The sequence below is a fragment of the Bos mutus genome, chromosome 5, assembly GCF_027580195.1.
Source record: "Bos mutus isolate GX-2022 chromosome 5, NWIPB_WYAK_1.1, whole genome shotgun sequence".
Classification (NCBI taxonomy): Eukaryota; Metazoa; Chordata; class Mammalia; order Artiodactyla; family Bovidae; genus Bos; species Bos mutus.
The window spans coordinates 72,984,534-73,010,031 of record NC_091621.1 but is presented as its reverse complement, the minus strand read 5'-3'; the positions used below and the strand labels follow the sequence as shown (position 1 = coordinate 73,010,031).

At 36.5% G+C, this 25,498-nt stretch overlaps 2 protein-coding genes across 2 annotated transcripts; both read right to left on the bottom strand.

The window, feature by feature from the left end:
* Positions 1–5,512: 5,512 nt before the first annotated feature.
* LOC102274014 (olfactory receptor 6C2) lies at positions 5,513–6,451 on the bottom strand. The gene has a single exon (XM_005899018.1). The coding sequence runs from the start codon at positions 6,449–6,451 to the stop codon at positions 5,513–5,515; it is 939 nt and encodes a 312-aa protein (XP_005899080.1).
* A 16,661-nt stretch (positions 6,452–23,112) lies between these two features.
* LOC102272011 (olfactory receptor 6C68) lies at positions 23,113–24,048 on the bottom strand. The gene has a single exon (XM_005899015.2). The coding sequence runs from the start codon at positions 24,046–24,048 to the stop codon at positions 23,113–23,115; it is 936 nt and encodes a 311-aa protein (XP_005899077.1).
* Between the last annotated feature and the right edge of the window lie 1,450 nt (positions 24,049–25,498).

The window sequence follows — 25,498 nt, the reverse complement described above, 5'->3', positions numbered from 1 at the left end:
TTAACAAATTGAAAAATAAAAGCCATATGATTTTCTCAATAGATGCAGAGAAAGCCTTTGATAAAAATCAGCATCCATTTATGACAAAAACTCTCCAGAAAGCAGGAATAGAGGGAACCTACCTCAACATAATAAAAGCTATATATGACAAACCCACAGCAAACATTATCCTCAATGGTGAAAAGTTGAAAGCATTTCCCCTAAAGTCAGGAACAAGGCAAGGGTGCCCACTCTCACCACTACTATTCAACATAGTTTTGGAAGTTTTGGCCACAGCAATCAGAGCAGAAAAAGAAATAAAAAGAATCTAAACTGGAAAAGAAGTAAAACTCTCACTCTTTGCAGATGACATGATCCTCTACATAGAAAACCCTAAAGATTCCACCAGAAAATTACTAGAGCTAATCAATGATTATAGTAAAGTTGCAGGATATAAAATCAACACACAGAAATCCCTTGCATTCCTATACACTAATAATGAGAAAATAGAAAGAGAAATTAAGGAAACAATTCCATTCACCACTGCAACGAAAAGAATAAAATACTTAGGAATATATCTACCTAAAGAAACTAAACACCTATATATAGAAAACTATAAAACACTGGTGAAGAAATCAAAGAGGACACTAATAGACGGAGAAATATACCATGTTCATGGATCGGAAGAATCAATATAGTGAAAATGAGTATACTACCCAAAGCAATCTATAGATTCAATGCAATCCCTACCAAGCTACCAACAGTATTTTTCACAGAGCTAGAACAAATAATTTCACAATTTGTATGGAAATACAAAAAACCTCGAGTAGCCAAAGTAATCTTGAGAAAGAAGAATGGAGCTGGAAGAATCAACCTGCCTGACTTCAGGCTCTACTACAAAGCCACAATCATCAAGACAGTATGGTACTGGTACAAAGACAGAAATATAGATCAATGGAACAAAATAGAAAGCCCAGAGATAAATCCATGCACCTATAGACACCTTATCTTTGACAAAGGAGGCAAGAATATACAATGGATTAAAGACAATCTCTTTAACAAGTGGTGCTGGGAAAACTGGTCAACCACTGTAAAAAGAATGAAACTACAACACTTTCTAACACCATACTCCAAAATAAACTGAAAATGGATTAAAGATCTAAACATAAGACCAGAAACTATACAACTCTTAGAGGAGGACATAGGCAAAACACTCTCTGACATACATCACAGCAGGTTCCTCTATGACCCACCTCCCAGAATATTGGAAATAAAAGCAAAAATAAACAAATGGGATCTAATAAAACTTAAAACTTCTGCACAACAAAGAAACTCTAAGCAAGGTGAAAAGACAGCCTTCAGAATGGGAGAAAATAATAGCAAATGAAGCAACTGACAAACAACTAATCTCAAAAATATACAAGTAACTCCTGCAGCTCAATTCCAGAAAAATAAATGACCCAATCAAAAAATGGGCCAAAGAACTAAATAGACATTTCTCCAAAGAAGACATACAGATGGCTAACAAACACATGAAAAGATGCTCAACATCACTCATTATCCGAGAAGTGCAAATCAAAACCACTGTGAGGTACCATTTCACGCCAGTCAGAATGGCTGTGATCCAAAAGTCTACAAGCAATAAATGCTAGAGAGAGTGTGGAGAAAAGGGAACCCTCTTACACTGTTGGTGGGAATGCAAACTAGTACAGCCACTATGGAGAACAGTGTGGCGAGTCCTTAAAAAACTGGAAATACAACTGCCATATGACCTAGCAATCCCACTGCTGGGCATACACACCGAAGAAACTAGAATTGAAAGAGACACGTGTACCCCAATGTTCATTGCAGCACTGTTTATAATAGCCTGGACATGGAAGCAACCTAGATGTCCATCAGCAGATGAATGGATAAGCAAGCTGTGGTACATCTACACAATGGAGTATTACTCAGCCATTAAAAAGAATACATTTGAATCAGTTCTAATGAGGTGATGAAACTGGAGCCTATTATACACAGTGAAGTAATCCAGAAAGAAAAACTCCAATATAGTATACTAATGCGTGTATATGGAATTTAGAAAGATGGTAATGACAACCCTGTATGTGAGACAGCAAAAGAGACATAGATGTATAGAACAGTCTTTTGGACTCTGTGGGAGAGGGTGGGGGGGGATGATTTGGGAGAAGGGCATTAAAACATGTATAATATCATATAAGAAATGAATCTCCAGTCCAGGTTTGATGCAGGATACAGGAAGCTTGGGGCTGGTGCACTGGGATGACCCAGAGGGATGGTATTGGGAGGGAGGTGGGAGGGGGGTTTGGAATGGGGAATACGTGTACATCCGTGGCGGATGCATGTTGGTGTATGGCAAAACCAATACAATATAGTAAATAAATAAATAAATAAATACATAAATAAAAGATGAGGAAAATAAAGACTTTCCATTCCCTGGTGGCTCAGTTTGTAAAGAATTTGCCTGCATTATAGGAGACCAGTGTTTGATCCCTGTGTTAGGAAGGTCCCCTGGAGAAGGAAATGGCAACCCACTCCAGTGTTTTTGCCTGGAGAATTCCAAGTACAGAGAATTCTGGTGGGCTACAGTACATGGGTTTGCAGGAGTCGGACATGACTGAAGTGACTGAGCATCATTTCTGGCAAAGCCTTCACATGCTCACATGGTCATCTGAAAAAAAAATTATATATTTTCAAATGAACTCAGTTAAGACCACTCATTAACCTGGATAATAAATAGTCTGAGGTAATGATCAGATGACTAAAGATTCCAAAGATATTCTTTTTTTTTTTTTTTTGCACTGAGTGGCATGTGGGATGTTAGTTCCCTGAACAGGAATGGAACCTGTGCCCTCTACAGTGGAAGCATGGAGTCCTAATCATTGGACCTCCAGGGAATTCCCTCCAAAACTATTCTTTCAATGATTTAAAATGTTTTATGAATAAATAACAGTGAAAACTTAATAAATCTTTACTAGTGTGAATTCTTGGAATGAATAAAAATGGATTACTTCATTAATTATAGGTATGGCTGAAATAGAAGGAATTGTTTAGGTTAATGATCCAAGTTACTTCAAATATTTGTGAGCAGAGCAGTCTGAGGTTATATTGGTAGAGTTATTAAATGGTTAATAGCAGAGATTATTCAGACCCTGAGAGGGATAATTCTTCTATTCCCTCTTTGACTCACAATTAAAATAGTCATTTTTATGTGGGGTATTAGAAATGCAGACAACTATAGGTAGAACTTATGATGACAAGAAAGATCTAAGTTAGTATTGTTCAGACCATGGCAGTTGCTATAATAGATGAGGTTCCCAGTCATGGGAATCTTTTTATCAACTTAGTCTCAGAAAACTAAATGAATATTCAGGAGACTGAATATTGAATGACTAGCTCAGTTATCTCATAGGGTAAAAATACCTATGATGGGAAAAAACAGAAGATTTATATTACCCAAAAGAGAAGTAAAAAGGAAGAAGTGAAAAGATGGAGTTGGACGTAATAATTGGATAAATCAGTAAGCAGTTCAGACAGCTTTTGGAGAATAACATGAAAAAATGATGTTATTAGGATTCAGTAAATAATAGTAAAATATAAATTGTACGGTGTGAGAAGTCACTTTGGATTCACACACACATCTTAAAAAGATCATTCAGGCTTACTGAATTTATTCTTGCCTGGAAGATTGTGACTGCAAATTTTGTGTACAGGGTTAAGTTTAGTCCCTCAGTTAATTTTATAGAACCTAAAAAGAGATTGGCTGAGAACCAACATCTACTTGCACATACCCTTGAGGGTTTCTTGAATATATTTCCTCTTATTAAATAATATAATTCAGTGTACCATAATTACCAATGTACATAAAGTGGCAAGAAAAGCAAAATATTGCATAGACATGGTATAGTCTATAATGTCTTCATCACAGTGGACTCACTAAAAATTGGAAAGGGCAATTTAAACACTGGTTATTCAAAATAAGTGGTTGATGAATATTGAAAGGCTAGAATTTTATTTAAAAATTGCCTACTTACCGTGAAATGAGAGGAGGTAATACAAATACTTCAGTGGAAAGATTTATAGGACCAGAAGATAAAAAATAGGATGGGTAGTATTGCAGCTTTTCAACTTAGCATATAGTAATTTTAGTATGATTTTTCCTCATATGTTTGTGCTGGGCCAAATTTGAATCTATGTGCATCTGAATCTGAGGAGGAGGCTGCCAATAGTTAAACTATAATATCTATACCATTGAATTTACCTGCATGTACTTGTGATGATGGGCTTCCCTGGTGACTCAGATGGTAAAGAATCTGCCTGCAATGCAGAAGACCAAGGTTTGATCCCTGGGTCAGGAAGATGCCCTGTAGGAGAGCATGACAACCCACTCCAGTATTCTTGCCTGGAGAATCTCATGGACAGAGGAGCCTGGTGGGCTACAATCCATGGGGTCACAAAGAGTCAGACACGACTGAAGTGACTTAGTATGCATTCACACTCTAAGTGGCAGGAATATTTCTGTGACACTTTACCTTTCAAACGTGATGACAACTCCTTGCACATGGGCCAGAAGAGAAGCATCACCAAGCTTCTGTCACTGCCCATCCTGTGGGTGAAGACTATAGCTAACACGGAAAACCAGTCTCATTCATCATCCATGTGAAGCTTACAAGTCACTTTAAACATGGGCATCTAGCAGATAGGAGAGTAAAAAAGGGTGGGGTGGATGACATATTGGGCATAATTATAGGCCAGGTCTGGGCTTATCAGGTGACACTAGTGATAAAGAACCTGCCTGCCAATGTAGCAGACATAAGAGATGCGGGTTCAGTCCTTGGGTTGGGAAGATTCTCTGGAGGAGGGCTTGGCAACCCACTGCAGGACTCCTGCCTGGAGAATCCCATGGACAGAGGAACCTGGTGAGCTACAGTCCATGGGGTCACAAAGAATCTGACATGACTTAAGTGACTGAGCACACACAGCACATAGGCAAGTTCTAAAAATGAACCACATATTTCCACACCCCTCTGTTAGCTATAAAGTGGCCTACATAGCCATATCTGACAGTATATGAAAATGGGAGAAAATGTGGTCTGTTGTGTTTCCAGGGATAACAACCAACCTGTTTGGAAATAGCAATTTCTGCCAGATTAGAGTAAACATCCTCAGAGTATAGTTTTTGTTGTTGATTCTTGTTTCTTTCTGTCTTTTCTTTTTTTTTGGCCGTGCCCAGTGGCATGTAAGATCTTAGTTCCCAGATCAACGATGGAATGAGTGCTCCTGCAGTGAAAGCACAGTCTTAACCACTGGGCCACCAGGGAACGCCCAACGTTTAGTTTTAATGAAGAGTAAATGATGGAATAGACAAGGTTCACAGTAAGCAAGTTTAAAGAGAAGTGAGAATGTCAATATGACTGAGAATAAATTGTATAGAGACAAATAGTATCAGCAGCTTCAGATTTTGTGCCTGTTCAATCCTTCCTTTTAACTGGATTCATTGACTCATTTTTTTTCTCTATATCTTTGAGCAGAATGCAATGCTTTTAATTGAGTGAAGAAATGCTTGCTTCACTTGCTTGTTTCTCAGTGTGTAAATAAAGGGATTCAACATGGGTGAAATAGAAGTAATAAGGAGTGAAATTCCTTTGTTAATAGCTACTTCATCCTTGGCAGAAGGTTTGACATAAATGAAGATGCAGCTACCATAAGTGATGGAAACAACAATCATGTGGGAAGAACAAGTGGAGAAGGCCTTCTTCCTTTGCAGGGCAGAGGGAAACCTTAGAATAGTACTAATGATATAAATGTAGGAAAGAACTACACATATGAGGGTGATGATGAAGGTCAACACAGCACAGACAATAACCATCTGCTCTATCAGCCATGTGTCTGAGCAAGAGATCTTCAGGATAGGAGAAGCATCACAGCAAAAGTGATCAATGATATTAGAGTCACAGAATTCCAGTTCTAAGCCCAGCATAATTGGTGGGAGTATGATGATCAGTGCTGCCACCCAACAGAAAAGGATGACGTTCTTGCAGACTCTAATGCTAATGATGGTTGTGTAATGTAGGGGTTTGCAGATGGCCACATAGCGATCATAGGACATGATAGCCAGGAGGAAAAATTCTGTCACTGCAAATAGATCTGTAAACAACAGTTGACTGGCACAAGCAGCATAGGTGATGGACTTATCCCCAGATGATATGCTGTACAGGAATCTGGGAACACAAGCAGTTGTGAATGAAATTTCTAAGAAGGAGAAATTTTGGAGGAGTAGATACATAGGCGTTTTAAGGTGTGAATCAATCAGAGTGAGGGTGATGATGCTTAAGTTTCCAGATATACTCAAAGTGTAGGACAGAAATAGAAAAATGAAAAGCAAATTTTTCAGTAGAATGTCATCTGTCAACCCCAGCAAGATGAAGGTTGTTATTGAGGTTTGGTTTTTCATCTGTGATGGTTATCTCTTGCCCAATCTGCTTGAAAAAATAAAGACTTTGCATGAAGAACTTCAGCTTCCTGGCTGGTTTCTGATGTCAAGAGAAGTAAATCCGAGAGTGACTCTGATACAACTGGTCATTGGAGAAGCAAGCACATAGCACATGACAATGTTTCATCACCTCTTTGTGTCACATAAACTGCATACTCATTTTTAAATTGTGTTATTTCACACTACTGCTTCTAATGAATGTACACTTAGCTGCTAATTGGTCATTCAACATATAAATATCAATGGGAAAAAATGCCTCTATCAATATACTGTTTGAGGATCAAAAGTCTGTTTTCCTGAATGTCCTATCTCCATATATGCTTCTAAGTTAACACCCCTTTCAAAAAAAAAAAAAAAAAGCAAAACTGTGGTGTTTAAGAAAATCCTAGCATTAAAGCTTACATGTGTGTTAGCTATTATACTGGAAATGAATTACTTATCACAGGATAGTTTATCCTGTTTCAGCTTATCCAGTCCAGCCTCTTCAAGGCATGTTTAAAACTTTTTTACTGGAAATATTTTCTGAAAAATGTATTTAAATGTGTTACAATCCAAACACTAAGAGTTTTTCCTCATAGAAAATTTATTTCAAAGTATATTTGCAATATTTGCCTTTGACTGTGCTTTCCAGCTACTGTTTGATTAAAATATATTATGTATTTTCATGCTTCCTAGGATATGCTTGTGCAACAAAAATTTCTCCCCAGTTTGCAAACTGTATTCTGGAACTGTATCATTGAGTGGATTACTTTATTTTTGATTCCCTTGCCAATGAAAACATTAAAGCCTTCTAACTAGATTCTACAGTTTCATATTCTCTGTGCTGTTCTGTGCTTAGTCATTCATTTATGTCCAACTCTGTGATCCCATGGACTGTAGCCGGCCAGGCTCCTCTGTCTATGGGGATTCTCCAGGCAAGACTACTGGAACGGGTTGCCATGCCCTCCTTCAGGGGATCTTCCCAACTCAGGTCTCCTGCATTACAGGAGAATTTTTTTTACCATCTGAACTACCAGGGAAGGCTTAGCTCATGAGAATATTCATTTTTTCCATCAAAGGGGTCTCATTAAGAGCAATTTTTGATATTAAAATTATAAACTGAATTCTATTATTTCTTCCTAAACACATTTGACAATGAAATCTGCCCACCATGTGTATTTTTTTTAGTAATATTTTGCTTCAAAATTTATTACAGAGAAAGGAGAGAATGTAAAAGTATGTTCATAGAGCTGAAAAACCATATCCATGACTTTTAATATGTTTTTGGTCAACCTTATTTCAGCTTGAAATACACTCAATCACATTATTATGAATGACATTTAGCAGTATCTAGTTTAACAAAATTCTGACAGTTCTTAATGATACTTCTACATTTACCTTCCACCTATATGATAATTGTTTCCTCTTTTTAACCATTTATATATCAATTCACCTGATTTTTGCACTAATTAAACTATTCCTCACAAGGTCATCACTAGTCTATCTTGTTTCACTCATTAAACACAATTCAGTCTTCATCTCACTCAAGCTCTCAGCTTCATGTAAGAGAATAAACTGTCAACTTGCAAAAGTGATGATGGCATAATTTCCCCTATCTCATATTTTCCTGTTTCTTTCTACCGTTCTGGTCTGTTTTCCATTCTCCTTGATGGTGACTTCTCTTTGATAACCATTCTGTTAATGGATTGACCTGCAATTTTTTTTCTAGGCAATCTGTTCTTTCACTCTGTTCTCTCTTGAAGAGATTCTCATAAATAAAGTGACTTCCTTTAGGTTGATAATTCCCAAATTTATATATGCAGGGAAAATGCTTCCTACAGTATTCGGACTTCAACATTAAACTTATTCTTGGACATATAGATCACACATAGAGGGTTTGAATTTAGACTTTTCCTTGGACAATTGACTTCTGTATCTTGTGCTTTTTTCAAGTGCAAATTGAGATGAAAATAATATATACATTTTAGGATTGTACTGATAAATGTAGATAATACATACAGTATCTACAATATCTATAGCTGTGACCAGAACATGGGGAACACTCATTACTATCTACTATATTAAACATTCCTATTTCATTTCTTCATTATTTCCTTTTGAGTGACCTCTAGATGTGTCCATTATGAGATTTTAAATATGGCACTCATTTAAATATCATAGAGAAGTATTTCCTTCTCTGTAAATCCCTAGTCTTATAAGGACATTCTTAATTCTTCCTCTTTCTTTACTCTCATCTTCAGTTTATTATCAAGTCTTGTGATTCCTTAAATTTTTCCTTGTATTTCTTACACACTTTTTCCTTTTTAGCCTGTTTCTCCCATGACAATTATACCATGGGTATCTTTATCTCATAGCTGAAATATTGCAAAAGTATATTAACATATGCTCAGCATATATCATTACTTCTTCTGTTCAAGATTTTAAAAGCAACACAATCAGAATCATTTTTCTAAAGCCCAGAATATGATAATTCTCTCCTAAGTGTTGTGAAAATAATGATCTGAAGTTAGCCTATACTAGATATTTCCTTAAAGCTCATGGAAGTTAATTCATTTAGGCTCTAAAATGATTTAGTGGGTTTTTAGAGCGACCTTTAAGAAGATTTTTAAATTTTTCTATGAGCCTAATTGGTAAAATTCAACTGATCTTTTGAGACTGCCTTTACTATTAAGCAGATATGAGTGACTCTGTTGCTTTCCTGTGGACTGATGTGTAGGGAGAGGAAGTTTAGTTCCTGTGGTTTTTACACAGCTTGTGGAGTGAGATGCAGTATTTTTATTTCCCCTTTTCTCTTTAGCCTGTTTCCCCCATGATGCCAAGTATATGGAGTTATTGTGCATATTGATTGAGATAATCCATGCAGAGTGACTGGTAGATAGTGAGTTAAGGTCACTTCCCCTACTTTTTCTCTCCTTCATTTTCTTCCTTCTTCTCATTTTCTTTTTGCTTCATAACTTATGCCAACTGTTACTTATATTGATGTATGATGACATTAGGGGCTTCCCTGATAGCTCAGTTGGTAAAGAGTCTGTCTGTAATGCAGGAGACCTGGGTTTGATCCCTGAGTTGGGAATATCCCTGGAGAAGGAAATGGCAACCCAATCCATTATTCCTGTTGGGAAATCCCATGGACAGAGGAGCCTGGTGGGCTACAGTCCATGAGGTCGCAAAAGCTGGATATGACTTAGCAACTAAACCACCATGATGACATTAATCCATAGAGCTCTTGTGTTCCTTTCCTGTATTCTGTATAAAGTTATAAAGTTGGTGGGCTTCCATGCATCTGTCAACCTGTTCAGTGCTCTGTGGAGAAGTACTAAGGGCCGATTCCAGAGACCTAAAATTTTGAACACAAGGCAATAGATATTCCACATTTCTTTCTCAGCTATCATTGAGTAATTATTTGGGCAGCAGTTTTATTTTGTAAATGTGGAGTTTATGCCATTTTCCCCCTTCATTCTAAGGAATAAAAGGACTTCCAATGGAAAGATTAATTCATTTGTTATGTGAATGATTTCACTTATTTTGCAGTCTATTCCACAAGAACCTAGAGACGTGTTCTGTTAAGGCCTAGTGAATGAAGGCTTGTTATTTCTATCAAGACAGTAACAAATAACATCATCAGACTGCAATAGATAGGAAATCACCTATGGTTAATAAGCATCTCTATAGAAAAGAGGCACTAATCTTGGCTTGAGAGGAGAAATAACTGGCTAGCAATCAGGTAAACTTTTAGATAGTATCATAAAGGAATTGACACTCTGAACTAAGCTGAGAAAATTCTAAAGCTCTCAGTGCTTTGCTGTGGCATCCTAACTCAGACCGTAGTTCAGGATTCCCAAACTCTCCTGCCTTTCTAGTTACTGATTCTTATCTTCTGTGATCCAGGTGTTAAGTGAATGCTCTGATAAATCACTTTTGTTCATGTGAATTTTCTTTGTAATATATTTCAAGGATCATTTGCTTTTATAGTTAGCTCACTATAATTTGATCACTAATGACAACATTGCTGGGAATTTGGCACTTTAAGTATCTTATAGTTACATATGGGCATAAATACGTATTGATTCATTAGAGTGACATAGTAGGATAGGTCACTTCTGTTTATCACCCTAGTTCTTATGAGCACTCATGAATTGATTTGAAACATATTTATTGAGACTTATGATTTGGCTAGTTCTGCTGTAGATGCTGATAAAAAAGAGTGAACAGATAAGTAACCCATCTCTATGATGTATGTAATTAGTATTTCCAGTGAGTCTAATCCCTTCATATTTCATTCTTCTGATACTAAAAAACATTCAGTTCAGTCATTCAGTCATGTCCGATTCTTTGTGACCCCATGGACTGCAGCACACCAGGTCTCCCTGTCCATCACCAACTCCCAGAGTTTACTCAAACTCATGTCCATTAATTAAAAACACTAGAAATAACTATTTTCTTTTTGGAGATATTCAAATTAATTCATTGCTATCTCTGATGTTTATTTAAATAGATAAGTCTGATATTTTGCAGAAACTAAGGAACTAGTATTTTGAATGAAGAAAAAAAAAAACTGATACTACCAAAGAAGAACATACTTACTCTAGTGGAAGGTAACCATGGCTTTAGTTGACTGTGTAATCTTCATTGTCCCCAAGATGAAACTGAAATTATAAGTGGTCTTAAATACATGCACAAATGCCCCTCTCATGAGGACATACACATTCACCGTTTTTGCAGTGGATAGTACTCTCTGAGTTGTCAACAAACTCTCATTAAGGATTCTATTCCACTTTAAATCTAGGAAACAATTTTTATGTCTCAAAGCTGAAATAAGTCATTTATTTTTAATGTCTGAGAAATACATTTGTAGATTTGGAAAATATAATTTCTGATATCTCTTGGCAAAGATAGTTTTTTAAACAGTGAAGTAAGATGAATGTTTTATTATCTTAGAGTCTTATGGATGTTCAGGTTTCCTCTCTGTGGATAAATAAAGTGTGACTAAATCTCAAAAGTGACTAATGAGTCTAATATGCACTGAATTTTGGCAAAATATGTAACAGAGGCAGCAGTGGGAATTGGGTCCTTGGAGACAATAAGATGCACCAATTTTATTAGATACATTCTAAGTGTAAAACAATAATGTTTTGATGGAAAGATATTTCTGGATACTCTTCAACTCATATAATAAAGCATTAAGAAAACACACCAAAGTTGCTTTCTGTCTATGTTTTCATGGGAAAATATTTACATATGTATATTTTATATATATGATAAGCTGTATACATAAAGTCATTTCTAATCAATATCTGTAATTATTTCCATGGTAAGACACATATTTGCATCACAGTTTTTCTGTATCATACTCTTTTAATGGATAAACCATTATTTAATATAGCTTCTGATATTTAATTACTATAAATATATTAAAAATTTTATATAAGCATCCTTATTTCCTTAGCTTAATATTATCAGAAGAGGAATTCCTGAGGCCTACATTTTAGAATTCTGAAGTGTATTGTTACATTTTGCTTCCAGTGTAATACAACTTGTTTATCATGAAAGCATTTGGGTCTTTCTTTGGTACTGCTGGGATTATGGGATCTGATGAATTTCACCCTTATTTCTTATTTGAGTTCTGAGTCAACTAAAGAGAGAAAGTAAGCAAGTAAATGAAGATTAAAATATTAGTTTTATTCTGTAAGTATTGAAAAGATGGCTTTGAATATCCCAGTAAGAAAATCTCAAGTTAGTGAGTTTTCTATTTCCCTAGATAGACAGTACTAGAAATCTAATTCCATCCTACTACTTGGGACAAACCATTTAAATGACTTTGAAGAGTCTGAAATATGTCTGTAGAAAAGGCAATGTAAAGAGGAAATGGAATAGGATGGATGTAATATATCACGTTGTTCAGTCACTAATTCATGTCTGCCATTTTGCGCCCCCATGGACTGCAGCGTGCCAAGTTTCCATGTCCTTCACTATCTCCTGAAGTTTGTTCAAACTCAGGTCCGTTGAGTCTGTGATGCCATCCAGCCATCTTGTCCTTTGTTGTCCCCTTCTCCTGCCTTCAATCTTTCCCAGAATCAGAGTATATTATGTGCTGTACTTAATTGCTCAGTCATGTCAGACTCTTTGCGACCTGAAGGACTGTAGACCACCATGCTCCTCGGTCCAAGGGGATTCTCCAGTCAATAATACTGGAGTGAGTTGCCATGCCCTCCTCCACGGAGGATATATCATATTCTTGTTCAAAATCCACCCATCTCAGGCAGAATAGGTAGAAGTCCAGAAATTGCACAAATAAATGATTGGAAGAAATGTCCAAATCTTAGCAATAAATAGGAAAGTGTCTGCCTTTCTTTACAATCTAATTGTAAATATATTCATCTAAAATAATTTAATTATCAGGAAAACGAAATTACTTTCTCCTTCAAGTTCAGACACTGTAAAGTGATACATAAACTGGCACGAATTAACATTTAAATAGTTAAATAGCTATTTAAATAAATAGCTATTTAAATAACATTAAATACTTATGGCACTGTTTAATATTAATTAAATTCCGTTCAGTTTCTAATAGATACTGAATAGCAGTCTTTTCGGAGAAAGCAATGGCACCCTACTCCAGTACTCTTGCTTGGAAAATCCCATGGACGGAGGAGCCTGGTGCTGCAGTCCCTGGGGTCACTGCGAGTCAGACACGACTGAGCGGCTTCACTTTCACTTTTCACTTTCATCATTGGAAAAGGAAATGGCAACCCACTCCAGTGTTCTTGCCTGGAGAATCCCAGGGACGGGGGAGCCTGGTGGGCTGCCCTCTATGGGGTCGCACAGAATCGGACAGGACTGAAGTGACTTAGCAGCAGCAGCAGCAGCAGTCTTTTGATTATATGCTGTTCCTTGATTTCTCCTCTGAAACGGCAGTCATATGATTGCTTAAATTATTTTAAATTAGTAAAATAAAATACTATACATGTGTTCATTGAATAATTGTATGACTCATGTATTTTCTAACTTCTGAAAATTATTATATAATAGGAAAAACCTCCACTTAGGGAGAATATGGAGAGTAGAGACCATATATTTCTTCCTAATATTTACCACATTTCCAGTAACTATTTTTCTTAATCAAATTGGCTTCATTTAAGCCAATGGTTAACAAATCATATGATTATACCCCTCAAGAGAGAAGATCAGTTCTCTTTAAGACTAAACAACTTCCACCTTTACCATTTTATTTTCGCATCATCAGTTCCTTTGAATATTTTTCTGGGTCTATGGTGGACATATTAGAATTTACTCCCAATATGGGTACTAAATAAATTGCCAAGGCCACTCTAAACCCATCAATTAAAATTTGTGTCCTAATATTTTTCCAGTGCCTAGTATTTAGATATTATATCTAATACACATCACCTAAGATCCAATGACAGTATAGATACTCTAGTGATGACCCTGAGGAATGGGATGGGGAGGGAGGTGGGAGGAGGGTTCAGGGTGGGGGACACATGTATACCCATGACTGATTCATGTCAATGTATGGCAAAAACCACTACGATATTGTAAAGTAATTAGCCTCCAATTAATGTAAATAAATTAGTTAAAAAAAACCTCCATAATGTTGATGTCCCAAGTTTAGATGATTAAATATTTTTCCAGTGTATAGGTTCATACAACTTATAGGTACAGATTTCTTAGAAAATATTCCTAGAATGTTAATTTGTGAAATAAAATTATTTAGCACCAGTGCATTAAAAGTGTAAAGAAGATTACAAATTCTCCCCAAGTTTCAATTCTGCTTTTTTCAGCAGCTTTATTGGGAGGTATAATTGATGTACAAAAGTGTGCACATGTAACATATACAATTTGATGAGTTTGCACTTATGCATACATCTGTGAAACCATTGCCACAGTCAAGGTAGATGACACATCCATCAGCCTCATTTGTAAGGAAAAGGTAGCTGATGTTTGGATAGAATTTGGATTTTTTTCTTTTCAAAGGTTAAAGCCTGGATTGGTATCTTCTAAACTGGATTAATTCCTTCAAGGACTTAAAACATGTGAGTCTAACTTGCCCACACTTAAAGAGTCTGAAGTGATAATAAAACAATGGAATATTATAGGACTCTTTCTATTCTTTATTTTCAGATAAAGGAAATTTACAGAAAAGAAAAACCTTAATCTTTTTAACTGTTATGCCAGGAAATATTACTTTTCCCCAGAAATTTTTCTTGTTTTAAAAATTCTCTCTATATTTAAATACTGTAAGGTTTTATTATTATCACAGAAAATGTGTATTTAACTTTTTAATCTATTTTATCTTTTATGCATTATTAATTACAGCACTTTCAAGAATACATATCATTATTTTTATTAGTTATAAAGGACACTTTATTACTTTTTTCTTTTAGTGTTGGTATACTGGTGATGAATTCACCTTGTTTTTGTTTTCCTGGAAATTTCTGTTTCACTTTTAACAATATATTGGTATATAGCACATTACTATCAGTGCAAAAAATTGAGTTTTACTGGTCAACTACTCTTTATAAATATAGACAACCATATAACCACCAACAATCAAAATAACTTTATTTTAACCTCTGCCAAGATTCAATCAAAAGTAGCTGCTATTCTAAGTTCTATTACCATATATTACATTGGCTTGCTTTTGAACTTCCTCTAAAATAATTAATACACTATGTATTTGTATGCATCTTCTTTTGTGCAATAAGTTTTGTTTGTGACATCCAAAATCCCTATCAAATTACCAATGGTGTTTTTCACAGAACTAGAATGAAAAGTGTTACAGGTTGTATGGAAACACAAAAGACCCTGATTAGCCAAAGCATTACTGAGAAAGGAAAAAAAAAAAAAAAGGCTGGAGGAATCAACCTTCTTTACTTCAGACTATACTACAAAGCCACAGTAATCAAGACAGTATCATACTGGCAAAGAAGCCAGAAATATAGATCAATAGAACAAGATAGAAAGCTCAGAAATAAATCCATCCACTTAGGGGCACCTTATCTTTGAAAAGAATGGAAAAATATACAGTGGAGAAAAGACTGCCTCTTCAGTAAACGGTGCTGGGAAAAGTGGACAGCTATGTGTTAAAAAAAAAAAAAAATTGAAATTAGAGCACTTCTTAACACCATACACAAAAATAAACTCAAAATGGATTAAGGACCTAAATGTAAGACCAGAAACTATAAAACTCTTAGAGGAAAATATAGGCAGGCAAGTTTGACATAAATTACAACAAGATCTTTTTACATTCATCTCTTAGACTAATGGAAACAAAAACAAAAGTAAACAGTTCAGTTCAGTTCAGTCGCTCAGTCGTGTTAGACTCTTTGCAACCCCATGAATCGCAGCACGCCAGGCCTCCCTGTCCAGCACCAATTCCCGGAGTTCACTCAGACTCATGTCCATCGAGTCAGTGATGCCATCCAGCCATCTCATCCTCTGTCGTCCCCTTCTCCTCCTGCCCCCAATCCCTCCCAGCATCGGAGTCTTTTCCAATGAGTCAACTCTTTGCATGAGGTAACCAAAGTACTGGAGTTTCAGCTTTAGCATCATTCCTTCCAAAGAAATCCCAGGGCTGATCTCCTTCAGAATGGACTGGTTGGATCTCCTTACACAATTGAGGTTAATTACTTTACAATATTGTATTGGTTTTGTCATACATCAACATGAATCCACCACAGGTATACACGTGTTCCCCATCATGAACCCCCCTCCTCTCTCCCTCCTTGTACCATCCCTCTGGGTTGTCCCATTGCACCAGCCCCAAGCATCCAGTATCATGCATCGAACCTGGACTGGCGACTCGTTTCATATATGATATTATACATGTAAGGAGTTTTATAGTAAAGATTCAAAGAGCAAGGCACGGTCAACTTGTGGACTTTCTTCTGATTGGATGTTGTTGAGGTAATGGGGAGTTAGCATTATCAGCCTTGTGGGTCTAAGGAGTCATGTAAGGTCAATGTACTTGTAAGCGGCACACAGTTAAATTCTTCCATATGGTGGGGGTTTCAGTATCTGAACAACAGGTCAAAGGACATGGTTCAAGATTATTTTCTATAGTCTTTCAGGAAGAACTAAATGTCCTTGATTTTGTTAAATGGGTAAAGTATCATTATTTTGTCTTGCTTGACTGTTATAATTCTGCATTTATTCACTGCTCTGATTCAATTTGTTCTTTGACTATTTTTTTTTTTTTTCTATAAACAAAAGTTAGACAGAGCACAAGGTTGGTGTTTTTTCAGGAGATCTCATAAGGTCTTGCTTAGTGACACTCCTAAGTTTTATGTCAAACTTAAATAAATTAAAAATTGAAGAAATATATACATGCATTTCAAAGTTATGTTTTCCTCAAGCACAGCTTATAAATTCTATACTTAGAAAGGGAAAAAGTTAAAAAATCAACTGTGACTGACCGATTCTAATGATTGCAGAACTTTGTGGTATCTGTTTGTGCTAATTTGCCATATAGTCTTTTAACTGGTTCTTAAGTTTTTGTTATTGCTTGTTTATTTCATTTTCCGCTCCACTTGGACCAAAGCACAGATTAAATAAAGCCATTTCTCTACAGTTTATTCTCTATTTCATTTCTTTCTGTTCTAATCTTTATTATTTTTCCTATACTTCTATATTATCTTGCTTTCCCATGTTTTAGGTTTAGCTTTTCCTTTGTCTAATTCCCCAAATTGTAAGGTTATGCTCTTGATTTAAGATCTCTCTTCTTTATTGATGGGTATTTACATACCTAAATATCCTTTGAGCACTGCTTTCTTGTCACTTGGGCCAGTTTTGAAAGTTATCCTTTGATTTACAGTCATCTTTAAGTATTTTCTAATTTCATTTGTGATTTCTTCTGTGGCTTATTAGTTGTTTATTTTGTTTTGTTTAAAATATTTTTTGTTTTATTTTATTTTATTTTTAACTTTACAATATTGTATTGGTTTTGCCATATTTTATTATTGATATCTGGCTTCATCTCATTGTAGTCAGAGTAAATACATTATATGATGTCAATGTATTAAATTTGTTGAGACTTGTTATGTGACCTTCGATGGAAGTGAGTAGAGAGGCCACTACCTTGGGGGCTAGAGATGCTGCTGCCACTGGGGGTGAAGAGACAACTTTTGCTGGATCGAATTCTGCAGTTAACCTTCAGCAGTTTCTGCCTTAAAGCTATAGGAGATGAGGCTCTCCTTCAGAGCAAAATGGAACCTTTAGGTCATAGGTTCTGCAATCATTAGAATCGGTCAGTCACAGTTGATTTTTTAACTTTTTCCCTTTCTAAGTATAGAATTTACAAGCTGTGCTTGCAGAAAACATAACTTTGAAATGCATGTATATATTTCTTCAATTTTTAATTTATTTAAGTTTGACATGGAGCTGGGAATTTGAATACCCTATCTCATCCTTTCCCTCACTACTTTTATTAATGACTTTAAGACTAACCACCCAAAGTCATTATATCCCTTAGTTTTCAAAACATGTTCAAAAATATCAGAGTCACTTAGCTTCTTCTTTTTTTTTTTATGTTTAGTGATTTATTAAGAGTTGTTCTTGTTGTTCAGTTTACCCAGTCACGTCTGACTCTTTTCAACCCCATGGACTGCAGCATGCCAGGCCTCTCTGTCCCTCACCATCTCCTGGAGTCTGCCCAAGTTCATGTTAATTGCATCGGTGATGCTGTCCAGCCATCTCATCCTCTGACACCCTCTTTTCCTTCTGTCCTTGATCTTTCCCAGCATCAGGGACTTTTCCGATGAGTTGTCTGTGCACATCAGATGACCAAAAATACTGGAGCTTCAGCTTCAGCATCAGTCCTTTCAGTGAATATTCAGGGTTGTTCTCCCTTAGGATTGACAGGTTTGATCTTGCTGTCCAAGTGACTTTCAGGAGTCTTCTCCAACACCACATTTTGAAGGCATCAATTCTTTGACATTCTGCTTTGTTTATGGTCCAGTTCTCAGAACTGTATGTGACCACTAGGAAGGCCATAGTCTTGACTATTTGGATCTTTATCAGCAGAGTATGTCTCTGCTTTTGAACACACTGTTGCTTCTTGATCCACATACAAGTTTCTCAAGAGGCAAGTGAGGTGGTCTGGTTTTTTAAAATTCTCTTTTAAGAATTTTTCAGAATTTGTCATGATCCACACAGTCAAAGGATTTATGGAAGTCATTGAAGCAGAAGTAGATGTTATTCTGGATTTCCTTGCATTTTCTGTGATCCAATGGGTTGTTTGATCTCTGGTTCCTCTGCCTTTTCTAAATCCAGCTTGTACATCTGGAAGTTCTCAGTTCACTTACTGCTGATTTTGAGCATAACCTTACTGGCATGTGAAATGCATGGAATTGTATGGAAATTTGAACATTCTTTAGCATTGCCCTTCTTGGGATTGTAATGAAAACTGACTTTTACCAGCCCTTGGCCGCTGATGAATTTTCCAAATTTGCTGGCATATTGAGTGCAGCATTTTAACAGCATAATCTTTTAGGATCTGAAATATCTTAGCTGGAATTCAATCACTTCCACTAGCTTTGTTCATAGTAATGCTTCCTAGTGCCCACTTGACTTCACACTCCAGGATGTCTGACTCATGTAGATGAGTGACACCATCAAGGTTATCCAGATCATTAAGACCCTTTTTGTATAGTTCTGTGTATTCTTGCCCCCTCTTCTTAATCTCTTCTGCTCCTCTTATGTCCTTACCATTTCTGTCCTTAATTGTGCCCATCCTTGCAGGAAGTGTTCCCCTGATATCTCCACTTTTCTTGAAGAGATCTCTAGTCTTTCCCATTCTACTGTTTTCATCCATTTCTTTGCATTGTTCATCTAAGAAGATCGTTTTTTTTTTTTTTATCTCTCCTTGCTTTTTTTTTTTTTTGACCTCTGCATTCACTGAGTATATCTTTTCCTTTCTTCCTTGCATTTTGATCCTCTTCTTTCCTCAGTTCAGTTCAGTCACTCAGTTGTGTCCGACTCTTTGTGACTCCATGGACTGCAGCACACCAGGCTTTCCTGTCCATCACCAACTCCTGGAGTTTGCTCAACTCATGTCCCTCAAGTTGGTGATGTCATCCAACTATCTCGTCCTCTGTCCTCCCCTCCTCCTGACTTCAATGTTTCCCAGCATCAGCGTCTTTTCCAATGAGTCGGTTCTTTGCATCAGGTAGCCAAAGTATTGGAGCTTCAGCACCAGTCTTTCCAGTGAATATTCAGGACTGATTTCCTTTAGGATTGATTGGTTTGATCTCCTTGCAGTCCTCAGCTCATTGTAAAGCCTCCTCAGACAACCACTTTGCCTTCCTGAATTTTTTCTTGGGGATGATTTTGTTCACTGCCTCCTGTACAATGTTACAGACCTCAATTGATAGTTCTTCAGGCACCCTAGCTATCAGATCTAATCCCTTGAATCTGTTCATCACCTCCACTGTATAATCATAAGGGATTTGATTTAGTTCATACCTGCATAGTCTAGTGGTTTTCCCTACTTTCTTCCATTCAAGCCTGAAGTTTGCAGTAAGGAGCTCATGATCTGAGTCACAGTCAGCTCCAGGTCTTGTTTTTTGCTGACTGTATAGAGTTTCTCTATCTTTGGCTGCAAAGAATATAATCAATTTGATTTCTGTATTGATTATCTGATGATATCCATGTGTAGAGTCATCTCATCATGGTAAAGGGTTTTGCATAACTCTATGAAGCTATGAGCCATGCTGTTCAGGGCCACCCAAGATGGATGGATCATAGTGAAGAATTGTGATGAATGTGGTCCACTGGAGGAGAGAATGACAAACCACTCCATTATTATTGTTCATGGGGAGAACCCCATGAACAGTATATAAAGTTTTATCTTCCAATTAAAAAAAAAATACTTGAGGCATATTGCAGTAGTTCTTTTTCAATGCAGTGTAATATCTCAGTGTACAATTATGCCAAAATTGATTGGTACTGCTGTTAATGTACACTGAAGATACCAGCTCTTGGTTAACTCCAATAATTGTGTACATTTGTGGTGGTAGCATACCTAAGATTCAGTTGTTAGTCATGCAGGATATTTTATAAAGTGCGAGTACCAATTGCACTCCTGTGAGAAGTGTGTAAGGTTTCTTATTTCTCCACATCTCCTTACGGGCTTCCCTAGTGGATCAGATGGTAAATAACCTGCCTGCAATGCTGAAGACCTGGGTTCAATTCCTGGGTTAGGAAGATCCCTTGGAGGAGGGCATGGCAACCCACTCCAATATTCTTGCCTGGAGAATCCCCATGAGAATGCACATCTCATTAAGAATCTTTATGGATGCCTCTTTGTCTGTCTATAGTCATATCTCATTTTCATATGCTTAATTGCCATTTAGTTTAGTTTTTTTTTTTTTTCACACCCTGCATGACAGACTTTATTTTCTTGGTCTCCAAAATCACTGCAGATGGTGACTGCAGTCATGAAATTAAAAGACACTTGTTCCTTGGAAGAAAAGCTATGATGAAACTGGATAGCATATTAAAAAGCAGAGACATTACTTTGCCAACAAAAGTCCAGATAGTCAAAGTTATTGTTTTTCCAATATCATGTATGGTTGTGAAATTTGGACCATAAAGAAAGCTGAGTGCCAAAGAGCTGTTGCTTTTAACTGTGGTGCTGGAGAAGACTCTTTAGAGTCCCTTGGACTGCAAGGAGATCAAACCAGTCAATCCTAAAGGAAATCCACTCTGTATATTCACTGGAAGGAATGATGCTGAAGCTCCAATACTTTGGCCACCTGATGCAAATAATTGACTCATTAGAAAAGACCCTGTTGCTGGGAAAGATTGAAGGCAGGAGGAGAAGGGGAGGACAGAGGATGAGATGGTTGGATTGCATCACTGACTCAATGGACATGAATTTGAGCAAGCTCCAGGAGATAGTGAAAGACAGGGAAGCCTGGCGTGCTGTAGTCCACGGGGTCATACAGTCGGACACAACTGAGTGACTGAACAACACAATGGAGTGAAAGATCTTAGTTCCCTGACCAAGAATGGACCTGTGCTTCTTACAGTGGAGTGTGCAGTCTTAACCACTGGACAAGCAGGAAAATCACAAGATATTTCTTTATGTGAAATACCTGCTGAAGATATTTTCTTTGCTTTTAAAATCGATGTTATTAGAGTATAATTTATACACAATGAATTGCAACCATTCTAAGTATAAAGTTTGAGAAATTTTGAAAAATACATCTATTTAAATAATCACCACACCACAAGTTGCTAAGACCTATGATAACTGTGTTTAATTTTTTTTTCAGTTTTTATTTTTTAATTTATTTACTTTAATTAGAGGGTAATTACTTTACAATATTGTATTGCTTTTGCCATACATCAACATGAATCCGCCACGGGTTTATGTGTGTTCCCAATCCTGAACCACCCTCCCACCTCCCTCTCCATACCATCCATACAGTATACTAATTCATATATATGGAATTTAGAAAGATGGAAACAATAACTGTGTTTAACTTTATGTGAAGCTGTATCATTTCATGTATGCCCAACAGCACTGCATGATAGTTCCAGTTGCTCTCTGTCCTCGTTATGACTTATATTTGACAATACAGTCTACATTCTAATTGTGACCATTCTAATGAGTGTTAGACTTGTTTCAATTTGAGTATTCTAATGTTAATGATATTGAGCTTCTTTCCATGTGCTAATTAATTTGCTATTCATGCAATTCCTTTGAAAGTGTCTGCTAAATTTTCCTGATAATTTTTATTTATTTGTGCTTTGATAGTAAATTGTTAAGGATGTTTGCATGTGTGATCATGAGGGGTTTTGGCCTACAATTTTAGTCTTATAATTTCTTTGCCTAGTATTTGTATCAGGTTTATATCAACTTCACAAAAGACTAAAAATGTATAATTTCTTCATGTGTTCTGAAACAATATTCATAGAATGCATTATTTATCCCTTTGATGGTATTCATCAACATCATTTTGAGTCAATATGATTTTGATGTTTTCTTTGGGAAAAGATTTTTAGATATTAATTCAATTACTAAAATTGAAAAGTACCCATATTTTCTGTTTACTTTTGGGTCACTTCTCAAATTTTATCTTTTAACTAACTATTCTATTTCATCTAAGTTTTTGACTATATTGGTTTAACATTCCTCATAATCTTCCCTTATTAATATGTTGATATCTGGAGAATCACCAGATGGATTGTAGCTAGACATATTGTGGTGATGATTTTACCATGTATAAAAATATAAAATCATTTTGTTGTACACTTGAAAGTAATAAATACTGTATATCAATTATAATTCAGTAAAAATGGCTTCCCCCCTATACCGATATTATGAAATATCTGGGAAAATCACTTAAAGAAGTAAAAGGAATGACTTGATCATGGTAGGGTCTCATTAAAGAATTGTGAGTGAAATATTTTGTTTCTCATAAAGCAATATTCAATAATTAGTTGTTTAGTATAAGAATGGAAGGGGAAATTAAAGATTAAATGGTTCTGAGATCAATCTGCTTGGTTATAAGCTAAGAAGTTACAATATAGTTTCTTGGCTTTATGTAAATGATAAGATAGATGTGTATCCTTTCAGTTGATTTATCAACATGTTTATTTTACTTTCTTAAGAGAAATGCAGCTTTTTTCAGTGAGTCATTAAAGGCTTGTTTAACTTGCTTATTCCTCAAAGTATATATAAAAGGATTCAGCATTGGTGATATGGAAGAAATAAGCAGTGACACACCTTTGTTAATATTTCCCTCTTTTGCAGATGGTTTGACATAGATGAAGATGCAGCTGCCGTAAGAGATGGAAAGTACAATCATGTGGGAAGAACAGGTAGAAAAGGCTTTTTTTCTTTGCTGAAGAGAAGGGAATTTTAGAATTGTCCTTATGATGTATATATAGGAGAAAACTACACATATGAGAGTGATGATGAGGATCAGTACAGAACAGGCTATTACCATCTGCTCAATTAACCATGTGTCTGAGCATGAGATCTTCAGGAGAGGTGATGCATCACAGGCAAAATGATCAATGACATTAGAATCACAGAATTCCAGATGAAAACCTAAGCTGAGTGGTGGGAGGATAGTCATAAGTGCCACCATCCAGCAGCAGATGATCATTGTTTTGCACAGTTTGTTGCTCATGATTGTCATATAATGCAAGGGTTTGCAGATGGCCACATAGCGATCATATGACATGGTCGCCAAGAGAAAAAATTCAGTTACTCCAAAAAGATATGTAAAAAATAATTGAATCGCACATGCATTATAAGTAATGGTTCTGTCCCCAGTTGATATATTGTATAGGAATCTTGGAATACAGGAGGTTGTAAATGAGATTTCTAAGAAAGAGAAATTTTGGAGGAAAAAATACATGGGTGTTTTAAGGTGAGGATCTACCAATGTTAGGGTAATGATGGTCAGATTACCAGTTATACTCAAAATGTAGGTGAGAAATAGAAAAATAAAAAGCAAAACTTGCAACTGAGGATCTTCTGTCAGTCCTAGAAGAATGAATACTGTTACAGTGGTGTGGTTTCCCATTATTGACTCCTGGATTTTGCCAAACCTACTTGTAAATGTCAGAAATGTTTGAACTGCAGAATTCAATGACATCAGCCAATAATGAACACTCTCTTGCTTATTTGGCTCATCCAGCATCCATGGTTTTTACTTGTTGATTTGAATGATACATTTCCTATTTTACAGTGAGCTGAGCCACCCAGTCTATTTATACATTATGACCAAAGGAAATTATTTTATAAATGTGAATTTGGAGATCCAACCAGTCCATCCTAAAGGAGATCAGTCCTGAGTATTCATTGGAAAGGCCGATGTTGAAGCTGAAACTCCAATACTTTGGCCACCTGATGTGAAGAGCTGACTCATTTGAAAAGACCCTGATGCTGGGAAAGATTGAGGGCAGGAGGAGAAGGGGATGACAGAGGATGAGATGTTTGGATGGCATCACGGACTCAATGGACATGAGCTTGGGTAAACTCTGGGAGTTGGTGATGGACAGGGAGGCCTGGCATGCTGCGGTTCATGGGGTTGCAAAGAGTTGGACATGACTGAACGACTAAACTGAAGTCAACTTTTGAATTACAGTCCAATTTTATATTTTTAGAAGTTTTTTTTTTTTTTTAGATTCCACATATAGTTGACAGCATAGGATGTTTTTCTTTCTCTGTTTAACTTATTTCACAAAGCTTTGAACAATGTCTTTCCCACTTTTTTCTCAGCAAGTAAATCCTGTCTTCTGCTACTATTGATCTAGTCGACTGGGTGAAGTGTCCACAGCTGACAGACCCCCATCGCAGACAGGAATATTAATTAAGGCTCAGGGTAGATAAAACTTGATGGAAGACTGATACCCTCTTGGGCAGTGCATTGTCATCTGTTGGTGACCATAACTCACAATGCGAATCTCTGTCTTTTTAAAGTCCTTTTTCACCACCAGTAGTTCCCTTTATTGGAGAAGACAATGGCACCCCACTCCAGTACCCTTGCCTGGAAAATCCCATGGACAGAGGAGCCTGGTAGTCTGCAGTCCATGGGGTCGCTAGGAGTCAGACACAACAGAGCGACTTCACTTTCACTTTTCACTTTCATGCATTGGAGAAGGAAATGGCAACCCACTCCAGTGTTCTTGCCTGGAGAATCCCAGGGACAGGGAAGCCTGGTGGGCTGCCGTCTATGGGGTTGCACAGAGTCAGACATGACTGAAGTGACTTAGCAGCAGCAGCAGCAGTTCCCTTCATATTTGATTCAGTTTTGCTTGGGTCTTAAAACAATTTCATCTTTAAAAATCAATCTTTTGCTTTTATCTGCATTCAGTCTAACGTAAGTATTAAATGTTTATTAATGATCACATATTCAAATTGACTAAAATCTGCCTTAAGAATTTAACTTTCACAAAATATTTTAATTTTGCAAAAGATCAAAAATGAATAAAATCTCTGCTATTGATGTGTGCAGGTGTGCAATGGATTTT